The following is a 14,765-nucleotide window of genomic DNA, read 5'->3' on the forward strand; positions in this document are numbered from 1 at the left end:
GGCGTCTTTTTATGATTACGGAATAAAATGCATACACACGATATACTATGACTAGTATTTATTACCAGTGAATATCTATATAATTTCCGATCAATAATGAACTGAACTCTAACCCTAACCCTAACCCTAATAGGCGGGACACCACGTATACAGGTGTTTAAACAGGCTCCCATTCAAATGTTAACTACGGTAAAATAGTTCTCTTCCCGTCCCGCCCAACATAGCATTGATAATGTCAGCAAGGATATGGTCATGTTAAAGAAGTATTTTGTGATACTTTTATGACATTTTTCTGTAGATATCCATGAAAAAAGCTTTTCCCCAAAATGTCAGTTGATTCCGATTTTGTGTTTGGAGTTATGCATGATTATGTGTATAACACTGCTCCACAGGCCACTGTGTTGTAATTTTGTTCGGTTTCAAACCAGAACAAAATACAAATTTGACAATGTTTTTGCTATTGAAAAGAATTAATCTGCAAGAAATTTTCTGTACATGTACATAAACATTATGTAGCCAGAGGTTTCAGTGGTATAAAAATCTCAACTTTTTTGAGAAAAGTGGGGGATGAGGCTGTGGGTCATTTAAACACCCCTTTAATGTCTGCTTTAATAGCTATGCCTCCAGTACATGACTTTTGACTCATAATAAAATCACAAACATTGGCAGCTTTTAATCATGTTAATAGATTGGGCATTCCATGTGTAGCCATTCAGGTTTTCAGAATTGGAAAGAAAAAAGTGCAAAAGTATACTAACATAATGTGTACTAAGCATGCAGACATGCTAAACTGAACAACAAAATAAAAATAGGTAAAGTTTGATGGCCAAATATGACCAATTCCAGAACCCATATAGCAGTGTCAGGTAAACAATACAAAAGTACAATGGAACAAGTGAAGAAAATCACGGTGTGCACTGTACACATAAGCACACAAACCAATCAGAATTAAGTATGTGAATGTTGCTATCTTCAGTAGATAGCAGATGCCTGTCCCAGCCCAACGCTAGTGCTATGGATGCTAAAGCTTAAACAATTTTCCACAAAATGTCAAGAATGCCCCACAGATCATGGAAAATTAGTTTTTCAAGTTTCCAATATTTGTCTTGGCCCTTCAGAGCCATACCACACCTAAAATAGAGAAATATGGTTGATGACACAAGTCCTGTTTGATGACAGCAGATACCTGCCTGAAAATTCTAAAATATTTTGTTCTCATCATATTATAAATAAGGGCAATTCATGGGTAACTAATTGGACACTATTAGAGTGAAAATGCCTTCTTTAAGTCACTTTGAAAACAATTAAAAGGCTTTGTAGAAATACCAAATTGGTCAATAATATAATATTAACATAAATTCTACGGATTTTGAACAAATGGCAATTTAATGACAAAATGTTAACCTTGTCCATATACATGTATAGGCACACTTTTTCTCATATTCTTTGACTACCTACATCTCAGTCATTTTAAGGAAATGTAGATTTGAGGCAAGAAAAGAAACCTTTAATCGTTAGCTTTAATAAATTGAAAAAAAATATTTCCCCTCAATCGGCTCACAACTTTTGAAGATATGCTGTTTTTAAGAAATGTACACCTTTTTCCCTCTGTCCACGGAGGATCTAGGAGGTTTGGCTACTTCAAAGATTAATAATGCATGAATATCAAACATTACTCAATGATAACTTTATAAAATAACAACTTTATTTAGGGAATGGGCTTTACCGGTGGGCTTATGGGCTATGGAATTTGTTACGTGTCATAATTGTGGGCAAAATGGATGTGGGGTAATTTCTTATTTTTTTGGTTATTTATGCCTTTGTTTATTATGTTTCTTACTTTCTTACTTTGTTGTTTCTTGCTTTCTTTTTATTTACAACATAAGTCATTTCTCTTTTTGGGATAAAAGGTAGCCCTGAAAAGGGCTGTTTGGGTTGTCTTTGGTTCTTCTGAAGTGAATTTACTGTGCTGCTCTGCCCTCTACCTGGTTGCCTTCTTGACAAATACCTGTTTCAGCCCTGGTCCTCACTGCATCAATCACGTTGCATACCAATACTTGTGAATGCAGCAGTAATACGGTTGCGAAGAATGCCCCAATGGACGAAATCAAGCGGTGTGAGGTCTGGTGATCTTGCAGACCATTCCAAAGCCAAACCTCATCCGTGTACCGAGTGAAAAACAGGGACATTATCTTCATAATTATTTTGGTTTATTTAAGCTAACGATTAAAGGTTTCTTTACCTACCAAAATATATTTGATCACCTTTTCAGAAATAGGAGAAAAAGAGGGCACAATGAGGGTTCTGTTTTTTGGGGGGAGGGGGTGGGGGACACCCTGTACCATTATAGATCTTTCAACTTCAGAATGTTAATATGTGAAAATATGACTCACCTAAATTAACATGCAGCCTGATGCGGAGGCATAAGTTTTCCAATATTGATCGATGTGCATGAAATATAGGTCACTAGGTTACAAAAAAGTAAGGGGGAAATAAAGGCCCTGGCATTTGAAAGGAGCAAGGGTCTTGTCACCCAGGATTCAAGAAGGGGGATTTTGTTTGTTTGCTTTATTTCTTCTTTCTTCACTCAATCAGTTGAAAACACAATTAATCATCTGTTCTTCCTTGAGGCCCAGGGGAAACTAGACTCAGCCAACTATGAGCAATCACTCTGTCCATCCCAGAGAGATGGAGAGTATTCTGCAAGATGATTCTGAACCAGTAAACCATTATAAATGGCGACAACCTCAGAGAGGAACAATGTGGATTCCGAAGCTCCAGAAACTCTACTGATATGATAATGATATGTTGTTTGTCATATGGACGATTATAGAATTAGCAAGGGAAATATGAATGCCAATTCACTGGAACTTTCTTTCTACTGACTTCCCATCACATGTGTCAAGATGAGACGGTGAAGATTGTTTTTTTGACTTATATTATAAAAAATATCAGCCTGAAATAAAACATCCCATTTTGTTGTTGTGATTTAATTTTGGGCAATTGATATGGTTTGGGTATATTGTTAAATTGCCCCCACATATGCCTAGTAGAACAACTCCCATTCCATTCCAAGTCTATACCAGAATGACTTCAATGTCTTGAGACAATTAGGACGACCACCAACAAGACAGAAAGGCCATGTGTTGCACTATTCAGGAATGTCTATATATTATATAGGTGGTCAAAAGGTCCAGTCGTTAGGCACGCCGGAATGGAGAAGAATGACTGAAAAGAGGGCGAGGGCGGGGGCGAGGGGACCCAGGCTCAGGATCAGGCAAGTGGAAGTATAAGAGATGAACATGCTTCCTCTTTTAAATAATATTAAAATATTATTTAATTGCATTTCTTGGAACAAGAAAGTAGCAAATGCTTACATTTGTCTGTGGTCATGGTGGACGTTGGTGGCAGGTCTCTAAATGACACCAATTAGGTTGCTCTTCCGCAACTATCAACATGATCAAACTTATTCATTGCATGGCAGGAGGGGCAGAGGCCAGAGTGGGGGAAACTTCAAACCCCTACAACATTTTATAAGCTTTTATAGGTGTAATATTTACCACATATCATAGGGGTTATTTTTACTCCATTTCTAAGGGTAATATTTACTACAAAAACCAGCAAAATGTTTTTGTTGTTTAAAGATTTCTTTCAAGTACCCTGTTTTTGGACTATTTTACCCCCACTTGAAAATTACATGTGCATGCTCTACTTTTTTTTAAAGTTTATATTTAGTATGGTTTTAGGATTAGGTCTATTGTTTAGGCATCAGTGTTAGGGTTATGATTATGTTTAGGATTAGGGCAGTTGTTAGGGTTAATATTTTGGCGATATTATTACAAAAGGACAGTCACAACTAAAAAGGCGTTCATTGGTACTGAGATACTGGCTATTAAACAACTTACTGACTAGCTATTAAAACCTCATTCTCAACTACCTAATGAGGTTTAGTTGTAAGATTTCACCAGTAATTTAATATAACTAGTCATGAGATATTAGGCCGTTTTTAGATTAGGCTTACATAATACGTGATAGATTTGTCCTGAGATGATATATGCTACACATTTCAATGTTTGCTGCATTATAAACCTATACTGCCCCATACTAGTATGAGATACTTTTACATAATTATGCTAACCATGTCTCCACCACCAGCAATATCAATGTGGATATTTGTCCAGTTGAGCATGTGCTCACACAATGTTAAATTTGGTTGGAATTCCAAATCTTACATACCTTTTCATGCACATTTATATGAAGATGGTTAGATTAGGAAATGGCTGATAGTTTTGATTGAGAAAGTCATAAAATATATTAAAATTATGTATGGTTTTTGAACACACTGTATCCACAGATCCTGATTTCCAGGATATGTGCTGTATCTCAGCAAGGCAACATAACTCATTATTGAAGTTTGATTTTTTTGAAAGCCTACAATGTTCTTAGCACATTGGTTTTAACACAAGAAGTTTTGATGGGGGTAAATAAGAGAAGAACAAAATTGTGTACTTTTTAAACCAAAATTTAACTTATCCACCCTATATGATATTTGCAAGAATAGTTTCTTTATTCTATAGAATCCCCTATTCTGAATGTCCACTCCTAAAAAGAAACAAGGGTCTTTTTTCTTGTGAATTCTTATGTCTTCTTTAGGTTTTAAGAATAATAACGGGGGTAATTCCCACTCCTAAAAAAGGGGACATTTTTCTTGGGAATTCCCATGTCTTCTTTAGGGTTTTGAAAATAATAAAACAATGGCCGATTTGGTGGACTTTCCACTCCTAAAAAGGTGTCTTTTCTTGGGAATTCCCATGTCTTCTTTAGGGTTTCCAGAATAATGACAACCCCTTTTGGAAGAAAATTTGCACTCCTAAAAAAGGCAAAAGGGGACTAAAGAAGACATGTAAATTTGTACCATAATGTTTTGGGAATTCCCAAACCAAAATATTATATCCGAAATAATGGGAATTCCCATTTTGAAAAAAAAAATGCTTAAAAAAATGGGAATTCCCAGTGTCCCTAAAGAAGACGTGCAAATTTTTGCCTAAATTTTTGGGAATTCCCAAGCCTAAAAAGGCGTCTTTTTCTTGGGAATTCCCATGTCTTCTTTAGGGTTGTGAGAATAATGGCCATTTTTTTTGGGAATTCCCAGAGCAAAAAATGGTGAAAATTTTTGGGAATCCCATGTCTTCTTTAGGGGGTGTGCCTTTAATTTCTGGAATAGCCCAATATGAGCAAACTAGTCTGCATCTATAAGCAGTAATATAGCCATATTTTTCAAAGGGGTGGGAAACCAAAGAAGGAAGGGCAACTTACACGGGAGGCAAGATTTTAAAATTTTAACATTTTAAAAGGTTTTTGGCCAGTTTGTTAAAACAAAACAGGGCAAAAACCTTGGAATATCATGGCAGCTAGCATCTCTCTTCCCAAACATGTGACTACGCCACTGCAGCTAACATAAATGGGATTATCTCCATGCAATTGAAATACCACTTACCACAGAAGCAGAGGAAGAAGAATACAAAGTAGAAGTTAATATCACTTACCTTTGACCCCAGGAACACGTCCTTCAGTGCTGGGTATGACTCCTTTCTTGCTGTCAAATGGCACCATGGGATCCAAAGGAAGACTCTTGTATCCTATGCTTCTCAAAACTAGTCCACAGGGGAAATCCTCAGTTTCTCCTGTAGGAACTGCCTTTTCTATTCCATCAATGACCTGTGTGTATTGGAATGACAGACATAGATAATATACTGATTAAAAAGTGTAGAAGTAAAATTTGACTTCCATCACACAAGATTCAAAGTATTTGTTAATTTATCAACTGCTCAGTGCCAGAAGTGGGGAAGTGCAGTAGATGCACTGTGAACATTTTGCAATTTACACACAATATATTGTATGCAACTACACATGGCAGCTAATGCACTTACCCACTTCTGGCACTAAGCAGTCATCATTATACTTTGTTGAATTGGGTGACAAGTAAAACAAGCAACCAGGTTTCAATAGGTCCAACATCAGGTACAAATTACACACAAAAGAGCACACTACATGTTTCAAATAACACTGAAAAATACAAACTTAATCATTGATTCTTGCTGAACCTGGTGGGAAAAAATGGCACCTCAAGATATTGTCAAAATTGATTGTGTCATCTAGTGCATAAATATAGATCTTTAGTCAGGAGGTGGTTAATATTGAAAATGCGGCTTTATTGTAAAGTAGTGGTTGCTTATGATTTTATTGCTTTAAATGAAGAATATACGTTGGAACACATGGGCAAGTTTATACAGCGATCACAATAAAAACTTACATATTCAGAAAATGTATTATAATCGCAGGCAGAGATAAACTCAGAATGTTCTCTAACCATCAGGGCAAAGGAATGTTGTAATTGGGTGCCTTTCTGCACACTCTCTTATATCGACCGATTGAAATATTTCAATCTTTTAACAACAGCTGATGGGAATCAATCTAAATAGATTGAAAAATAGATTGAAAACGTTTCTTGGTTTGACTCTTACTCTTTTTGTAGACTGATTTCATGTTTTTCCAAATGACATGTGTTACATATGTTTGGAATGAGATTTCAAACTTTTTAGAGTGAATATTTTCAATCTTTTTTTCCAATTGGAAAGGATTTTGTCAAAATTATACTTTAGATAAAATTCCAATTTTCAAGGACTTTCAAGGACCTTTTGCAAATTTCCAGGATTTTCAAGGCCTTGAAAAGGTGTTTTCAAATTCAAGGACTTTCAAGGAATCTCAAGGACCGCAGGACCCTGTGACAAACAGGTAAAAGGTTCATCCCTTCACTGCTATATTTTGAATGGCATAAAAATTCAAGTGTTGTATAACTAGTATATGGTTTAATACAGCACTCCTTTGATGTTATGTACTCATTACTGATTTTAAAAGGAAAACACATTAAAAGCAATTAAAGCAAACACAATTTCTCATGCAAACCCATTATAAAATCAATAAATGTCATTTATCATTTACACTAAATCAGTCAGGTCTTTAGTACTAGGGAAAGGGGACACTCAACATATTCATGTGCTATTTGAAAGGTCACATTTTCATTCCCCTCTCCCCAAAAGACCCTGTGTGTTTTGCTTGTCCTGAAGACCATTTAAAAAAATTGTCTCACACACACACCCACATATTTGTCAAAATTCACGCTGCTATCTCTATGTTTATCTAGAACTAACTAGTTCAGGTGTGTACCCCCATACAAATACCCACTTCCCATTGCTAAGTATCTATATATATTTATCTAGAAATAACTAGTTAAGGTGGGTACCCCCATACAAATATTCCCCCATTTCTTGGTATCTTGTGATTTGACGAAAAGATGGTTCATTAAGTGAAAACACCAGTGGCGGCACCAGGATTTTTTTCCAGGGGGGCATTGAGGGGGGCAAAATCGCCGAAAAATGGAAATTTTTGTATTTTGGGTTTTTACTGGGGGGGGCAATGGGGGGGGGGAAGAGTTCCGACTGGGGGGCATTTGCAAAATCATGCCCCCCCCCCCCCGTGGTGCCGCCACTGGAAAACACCAATACATTAAATTAGACAAACCTTCATTGACAACATGCTAACAACCTGAAATTGCTACCTATCTCACTTGTACATCCCCTACACCCTCCTTTCCCTTAAGCATCCCATGGGGCATACACCATTCTTGTCCTGTATTAGCATTAAGCACAATTACTCCATCCTTCATTGCCAACCAGTCATTAACATTGTCAGGAAAGTGCTGGGATGGGGGCACTGAACTTTATAAGTGCTGCTGATGTGTGGCCAGCATTAATTTATAATTGTATGTCAGAGCAATGCAGGGGACAATAAAGGGGCCATTGATTGAAAATACCCCCTTTTCATTCAGTAGGGCAAAGCATTGCTGAAGTACTAAAATAAATTTTGCACATTTTAAACATCAAAAGTAATCAAACTTTATCACAAAAAATACAAATTTGGACAAATGAAATTGTAGTTTTATTCTCTCATTATTCATTCATTAATTTTTGCTCATCATATAGAATTAGAGAAAAAAGTCAAAGAAAGGAGAGTCATTTGGTGGTGGTTATAAGTAAGGGTAAAAAACAGGTCATTGGATGAAAAGGAGTTGGAAAAGGGGTATGAATATGGCCAAAAATTTCTATCAACCATTTTCATTGAGGGTTTCTTGTATTTTCTTCCAATTCAGAGTAGCTTTGTGTAAGTAATATACCGCATTGTTTGCTTGCTTGTTTGTTTGTTTGTTTGTTTGTTTGTTTGTTTGTTTGTTTGTTTGTTTGTTTGTTTGTTTGTTTGTTTGTTTGTTTGTTTATTTATTTATTTATTTATTTATTTATTACATCAGGACAAATTTAGCGAATAAAATGTTATGAACAAACCAGTGTCAATGTTTACCATGCTTATTTTATTCACAGTTCTAAAGAGATACAAATTGAACCATACAGTTTAACAATATTTTCAAGAGCTTTTAAATTTGTGATTCTAAAATCAACAACAAACAGCACCAAATAAAGACCTTGCAAAATTCCAGGTATACAATAGTTGATGCAGGTTAGCAAAATATACAATACACATGAACACACAAATTTAATTGCATTTTTCATTTATTTCAAACCATCAAATTATTCCACTCCTATGAATACTGCATTATCTCATATCTTAAATGACACTATATACTTTCCCCTTGTTCATTAGTGTTTAAAGCCATGACAAATTTGAGCATTATTTTGTGTATAAGAATTGCAATTCTTATACACAGTATCGTCACACCACTGATGAAAAAAGCAGTTAATGTTTCCCTATAATGTTCAACATGATGATAGGTATACAGCAGTGCATATTTCATACTTGGCAGTGGTGTGATGTGAGATAGCTATGTCTAACAAAAAACCATTACACTCGTAAAAGAAGCTCCAAAGCTTACAAATATTCTTCTTTGTGTCTTTGACCTTTTTCAAACTTGGTCCAATTTTATTCTTATTTTCACTTTGATATTTTTTTAAATTTAATATCTCCAAAAGTCTGTTATGTAGTAGATCTAGTGAGCTTAGTGAACTCATCATAATGTTGACACCAACGGTGAAAATAAGTGTGATTGTTTATTGTCCCAGTATGAATTTTGACTTCCTTAGCCAAATATTAAACTTAAGATATTTTAATTTTGATGCAGGGTATACTTCAAGATATGTGAGAAAGGGAACTAGAAGAGGAAGGAAAAGAGGCAAAAAGAAAAAGGGGAAAGAGAAGTGGAGAGGAAATTTACAAAATCTTGTCAACCAGGAGGCTGGCTACATCCCTCTTTGGTAATATTATGAAATACGCCGATCTCAAAACTTACATGCGCCATTTTTAAGCACTTTATATACATGTATGCACAAATCTTTTATACATCAGAATATATTTTATATGCATCAATACTGGTAGCTTGATTGACATTTCTGTACAATATCATGTATTTTGAGAGATGATCTACTACAGTAAGGTATAATGGATGAATCATGAACATGTTATGAAATAATTTATTGTTGTGTATAAAATAACAGCATTCATAGTGAGTTTTAGCTTCCATTTTGTACATAATACATAATTTGTACAAACATTTTGTTCACAGTTCTTTATTTATGCTTATAGTCTTTTGAAATTAATTTTTATAAATCATGATTATATCTAGGAGTATCAAATTTCTGTTATGTAAAATAGATGAAATCCATTTTCTCTGTTGACGCAGCATTTCAGGATCATGAGTATGTTCACTTTCATATTACATGTATAGTCTCTTCAGCAATGTATGAGTAAATCAGAGTAATAATTATAGATAAATAGTAACTGTCTTAAATTTGTGTTGTCAGATCTGATTCAATCAGGCTAAAGTTGGCAATAATGACTCTGAGATATAGGCAAAAAGAGAGGAGAAAAAACAAAAAACATACAAAAATGGATACATAAAAGGTTCATAACTTTGCAACCAAGTAATCAAGAAACCTGGGGATTCAACATAAGTAAGCTTGGGTACTGAGCAAGTAAGTAATGGTAGTAACTCAATTTTCAAAATTTCTGACTTTGGCCTGAGTGGATCAGACCGGGTCAAATATGTTATGTGATCAAGCAAAATGAGTCGGATATCGGGAAAATTGATTTAGAAATATAGTCAATAGTAGTATTCAACTTCCTTTGTATTTTATTGTTCTGAGCAACACTAAAATGACCCTATCTCTAGAACTGTTAATCTAACTATGATGGGGTTTTCAGCAAAATAAAAATGAAAACTGAATTTTGATTTTGATCAACATCAGACTCATTTGCCTGATTGCATCACATATTGGCTCATAAAATGGAACCATCTATCTTTCACTCTGTGATTTTATTTCAACCACTGCACTCATAAATAGTTTGTATTATAAGGTTACATGGTTACAGGTATCATGGTAATTCTTACAGTAAAAACACACTTGCATTACTACTTTTCTGATCATTGATGGTGTGTGCAATATCCCTCAATTGATTCACTGTTAGGTCAACTCTGTAAATATTGATAAATAAAGAGTAAAAATTGACCATAGAATTGAATTCTAAGGTGTCATTTAATGCAACTATCTGTGATTATAATTTGATTGGCAACTATATACTGTCTTGTAATATGTATTGTTTGTCCTAAAATTGCATTAAAACACACAAAGTATCCACATAAGGATGGTAGGTCATAGGTGGTCATAGGTGGGCATAGCAGTAGTGGTGGGAGTAGTTAACACATACTAGTATTGCACACAATTAGAATCCATACTGCTGTTATTATACATTGGTTCTCTTCAAGTTTAATTTCACGGTTGCGCCACAAGTATACCAACAAACTGCCCTTGTATATGTACATGATGTACATTCTGCATGATTTACTTTATGTGTACAGATAAATAATGCCCCCAAAATATGCATATAATGTTACTACCGAACTTGAGGTGGACTAAAGTATAATTTTTAACCATAATACTACCAAACCCAAATACCACAAAATCTTAACTTCTCTCTTCTTTCTTCCATCCTTCCTTCTTTCCTTTCTTTCCTTCCCCTTCAAAAAAAACCCATCAGAGCATTAGAGTTAATAAACTTCTTCTTTTCCTTCATTGAGGCATATACATTAACCCTAGCATTACTAAACACCACAAAATCCCACAGCATAAAGGGACTACAGGTGCAAGCATTCCACATGATCTGACTGGACAATCATCCAATCCCACATGTACAGTGTACACACAAAATAACCAGCCTTGTCCTCTGTACCAAAGAGGTCCCTGGTTCAAAACCTGACCAGAGTAACTTCTCTCTATCTTTTTTTTTCTTCCTTCCTTCCCCTTCACCAAAAACATTTGAACATTAAGCGCTCCACAGACTCCGAGTATTACACGTACAATATTGTATGCAACATATCTATGTTATTTAATCTATTGCCATTCTATTTCCAGTAATGTTTAAGTTCTAACGAATGTTTGATGACGAAAAATCGATAGTATGTTACATGTAATATCTAGTAGAAATATATTATCGATTTTACGTCATCAAACATTCGTTAGAACTTAAACATTACTGGAAATAGAATGGCAATAGATTAAACAATGTAGATATGTTGCATACAATATTTTACGTACAATAAAAAGTCTGAATACTGCTTTAGGGTTCGCTTAATTATTCTACCACGAAAAAGGGAGATTTTTCACCCCTTTTTTAAAAGATTAAATATGGACTTTTAGTAAGGCCTCAACTATAAAATCAGTAGAAATGAGTATATTCTAATCTGAAAAAATGTGTATTTTTTTGTTGTATTTTTTATCAGGAATAGAGTTATCATCTACTGCAAGCAAACACAAGTACAGTGGACTATTCCAGTTGAAATCCATACACCCCCTATGGAAGACACAACCTTTAATCTCCAACATAGAGAGTGTAGATTTCAAGTGGAGTCACCCAATCAGGTAACCCCATTTGAAACTCACACCCCTGCATGTGTGGAAGATTAAGGTCACATCTTCCATAGGGGGTGTATGGATTTCAATTGGAACAGCCCAACAGAATGGACACTATTGTCAAATAATTAAAAAAATGAGCAATTGGAAATATTTGCATGAGCAGATAAAATAATGATGCCATACATTAGTTACACTAGGTTTTATTACAGTAGTCATGCTGTTGTAAAGATGTAATTAATTCCACTCATTTCAATCTCATGAATTGTCATGAACACCTGGTTTTCTTGTGACTTATAAAATGAAGGTGTGTTAAGAAGAAAAAATGCACAGAAATGTAAAAAGAAAGTAGATTTTTAAACTGTTCCGAGGTTTTAGTTATGCTATCTACTGAAGATAACCAAACATTAAACACAAAAATTTAAATGGATTTTTGAACAACAATAGACTTATTTTGAATGAACATGTCATATATTTAACTTAAATTTAGTGCTGGTCGTGAAGGCTTCATAAGGGCTAAGTGCCGGTCATTATCACTGAGTACTGGCTGTGGGTAGCCGGCCGGTTCTGACCAGTGTGGTGACATCCCTGCTCTGAACATCCCAGAGGCAAGCCTTGTCTGGTCCTTCAGATTACTGGTTACCCTCAAATCTGCTGTGAATGTCTTCTATATAGATCATATTTGTGATATATCCCCTGGGTATAATGCTATTGGATGATTTTTGGAGGAAGCCTTTGTATCATTCCACAATTCCACATGTGAATATTTGCAAAATATGTTTTCCATTTGTAAAGAGGTCATGTCTACATGATTGCTAGTGTACGTGTAACTTTCAATGATTTGCCTTGATTTTGTTCGGGGATTTGAATTTGAATTTTTGTTTTATTCTTTGCTGAACAAAAGGTGAAAAAGGCTGTTGACAGACCACTAGATCTTCCACCTGTCATGGTCACAGGAAGAGTTGTGATGGAAATAAGAAGGTACGTTCTTAAACCACTGGGTCTCCTGCCATAGTATTGACAAAGATCCTATTTGACCTTTGACCAGGGCCCGCACGCCAATGGTGTGTACTTTTGCTGTCGGGCGTGTAACTTTCTAAAAGTACACGCCCGACTGGTGTGTGGAATTTTGATACTCATATTTGGCAATCTGGCCAAAAAATGCAAATTTTGCTCTCTTCATGCGAATTTGTTCCACTTTTGCACCAACGGCCCCCTTCACAATTTGAAAGATTTGGAATATGGCAAAAATTTGTGTGCGCTTCGCGAGTATTTGTACCATAAACTTAATTTGTCACCAAAGGTGCTGGATTCACTATATCCCACCTCCCCCCTATGTCAAAAAGAAATCTATGCCAATGAAGAATAAATCACAAGCAGGGCTCACATCAAAATTGTTACATGCTACATGTATTAAAATTACTAGACTATCGTCTATCGTCTTATTTTTCACATTTATTATAATATTATTTCCTTCAAAATTTCTGTCGGGCGTGTACATTTTTAGAGTTACACGCCCGACTGGCTAGTACCAAAGAAAGTTAAGATCGAGCCCTGCCTTTGACCCATGACACATGACCCAACTCCAAACTCAACCACCGCTTACTTGAGATACATTTATGCTGCGAAGATGGATACCCATACTTGCTTAGATCGAGAAATATTGTGTTTACAAGGTAGTGATGCACATGGACACCTAGCTTTTCTATACCCCTTCCCCAATTCTAGACTAATAAGGTGTATGACTCATAAACAATAATAATTTTAAAACAAGACTGTCTAACCTGTGTTCAAACTCAACACGCAACAAGAATTGCACAATCTAACAAAAACATTGTAGATCTTCAATGGAAACATATTTGTTATTTTCTTGCTTTGAATAATTAAAAAATAGAACATTTTTTTTTTTTTTCTTCATAAAATAAATAGAACATTACCACTGAAAGGATTAATTTCATATTACAAGTGACAATGAAACCATAAAATCCACACACTCAAACTATGAACTTGAAGCTTTTTAATCAAATAATTTTGTCTAGCTTCTAATAATTTACTACTCAATAAATAGTGATTTTATATTTGATGCGACAGTGAACCTGTAGTAAATATCATCTCTTTTATGTTGACAACTACAGATTTACCTTCTGACATATATTCTAAAATTAAATCCCACCATTCTAACTATCCAGCGCCTCAAGTTGATTGACATTTCCACATTCCACAGTGCCCCAGGTTTCCCCCTATAATCCTTCTCTATAAATAGAGTTGGAATTTTTCTCCAAAGCAATAATCTAAATGAAATTTGACTTGTCTCTTTAAATTGACCAGTAAAACATACTCTTAATGTATTGAATTTCTCCGTTTGTTTGAGCCCTGCAGAAAAATATGACCTGAAGTAGTGCACTTGTTTAGCTGCTGCTGTCATAAGTGCTGTTAGAGTGCTTCTCATATGTTTGTTGTCATGATTACAGCTTAAGATCTGCTTGGTTTCTGGAGCACACACATTTTTTACACATTCTATTTTTTTCAGCAGTTAAGTCTAATATTTATAAGGTTAAAGCTGAATATACACAAAATCTACTTATTATGCTTATTGAAAACCTCAAGAAACAAAAGTTTAGTTTCAAATTGCTGGTTTCTATCTAAAATGTCTATATACTTTTGTATATTGTCTATTAAAGCTGTTGGATATCAGTTTATGAGGAAGTAAATAAGTCACTGAACTTGGCATTTGACTACATGGGGGGAATCCTCGTTGGTCACAAAAAATGCCATGCAGTCAATTATATT

General features: G+C 35.1%; 1 protein-coding gene across 1 annotated transcript in view; it reads right to left on the reverse strand.

Annotated features, from left to right (window-relative positions):
* LOC140151412 (NADPH:adrenodoxin oxidoreductase, mitochondrial-like) overlaps positions 1 to 14,765 on the reverse strand; it is a 704,260-nt gene that overhangs the window by 378,178 nt on the left and 311,317 nt on the right. Inside the window, exon 9 of the mRNA XM_072173745.1 lies at positions 5,547 to 5,718. Within this exon, the coding sequence (XP_072029846.1) occupies positions 5,547 to 5,718 (172 nt within the window). The remainder of the gene's footprint in view (positions 1 to 5,546; positions 5,719 to 14,765) is intronic.

This window comes from Amphiura filiformis, chromosome 4 (assembly GCF_039555335.1).
Source record: "Amphiura filiformis chromosome 4, Afil_fr2py, whole genome shotgun sequence".
NCBI lineage: Eukaryota > Metazoa > Echinodermata > Ophiuroidea > Amphilepidida > Amphiuridae > Amphiura > Amphiura filiformis.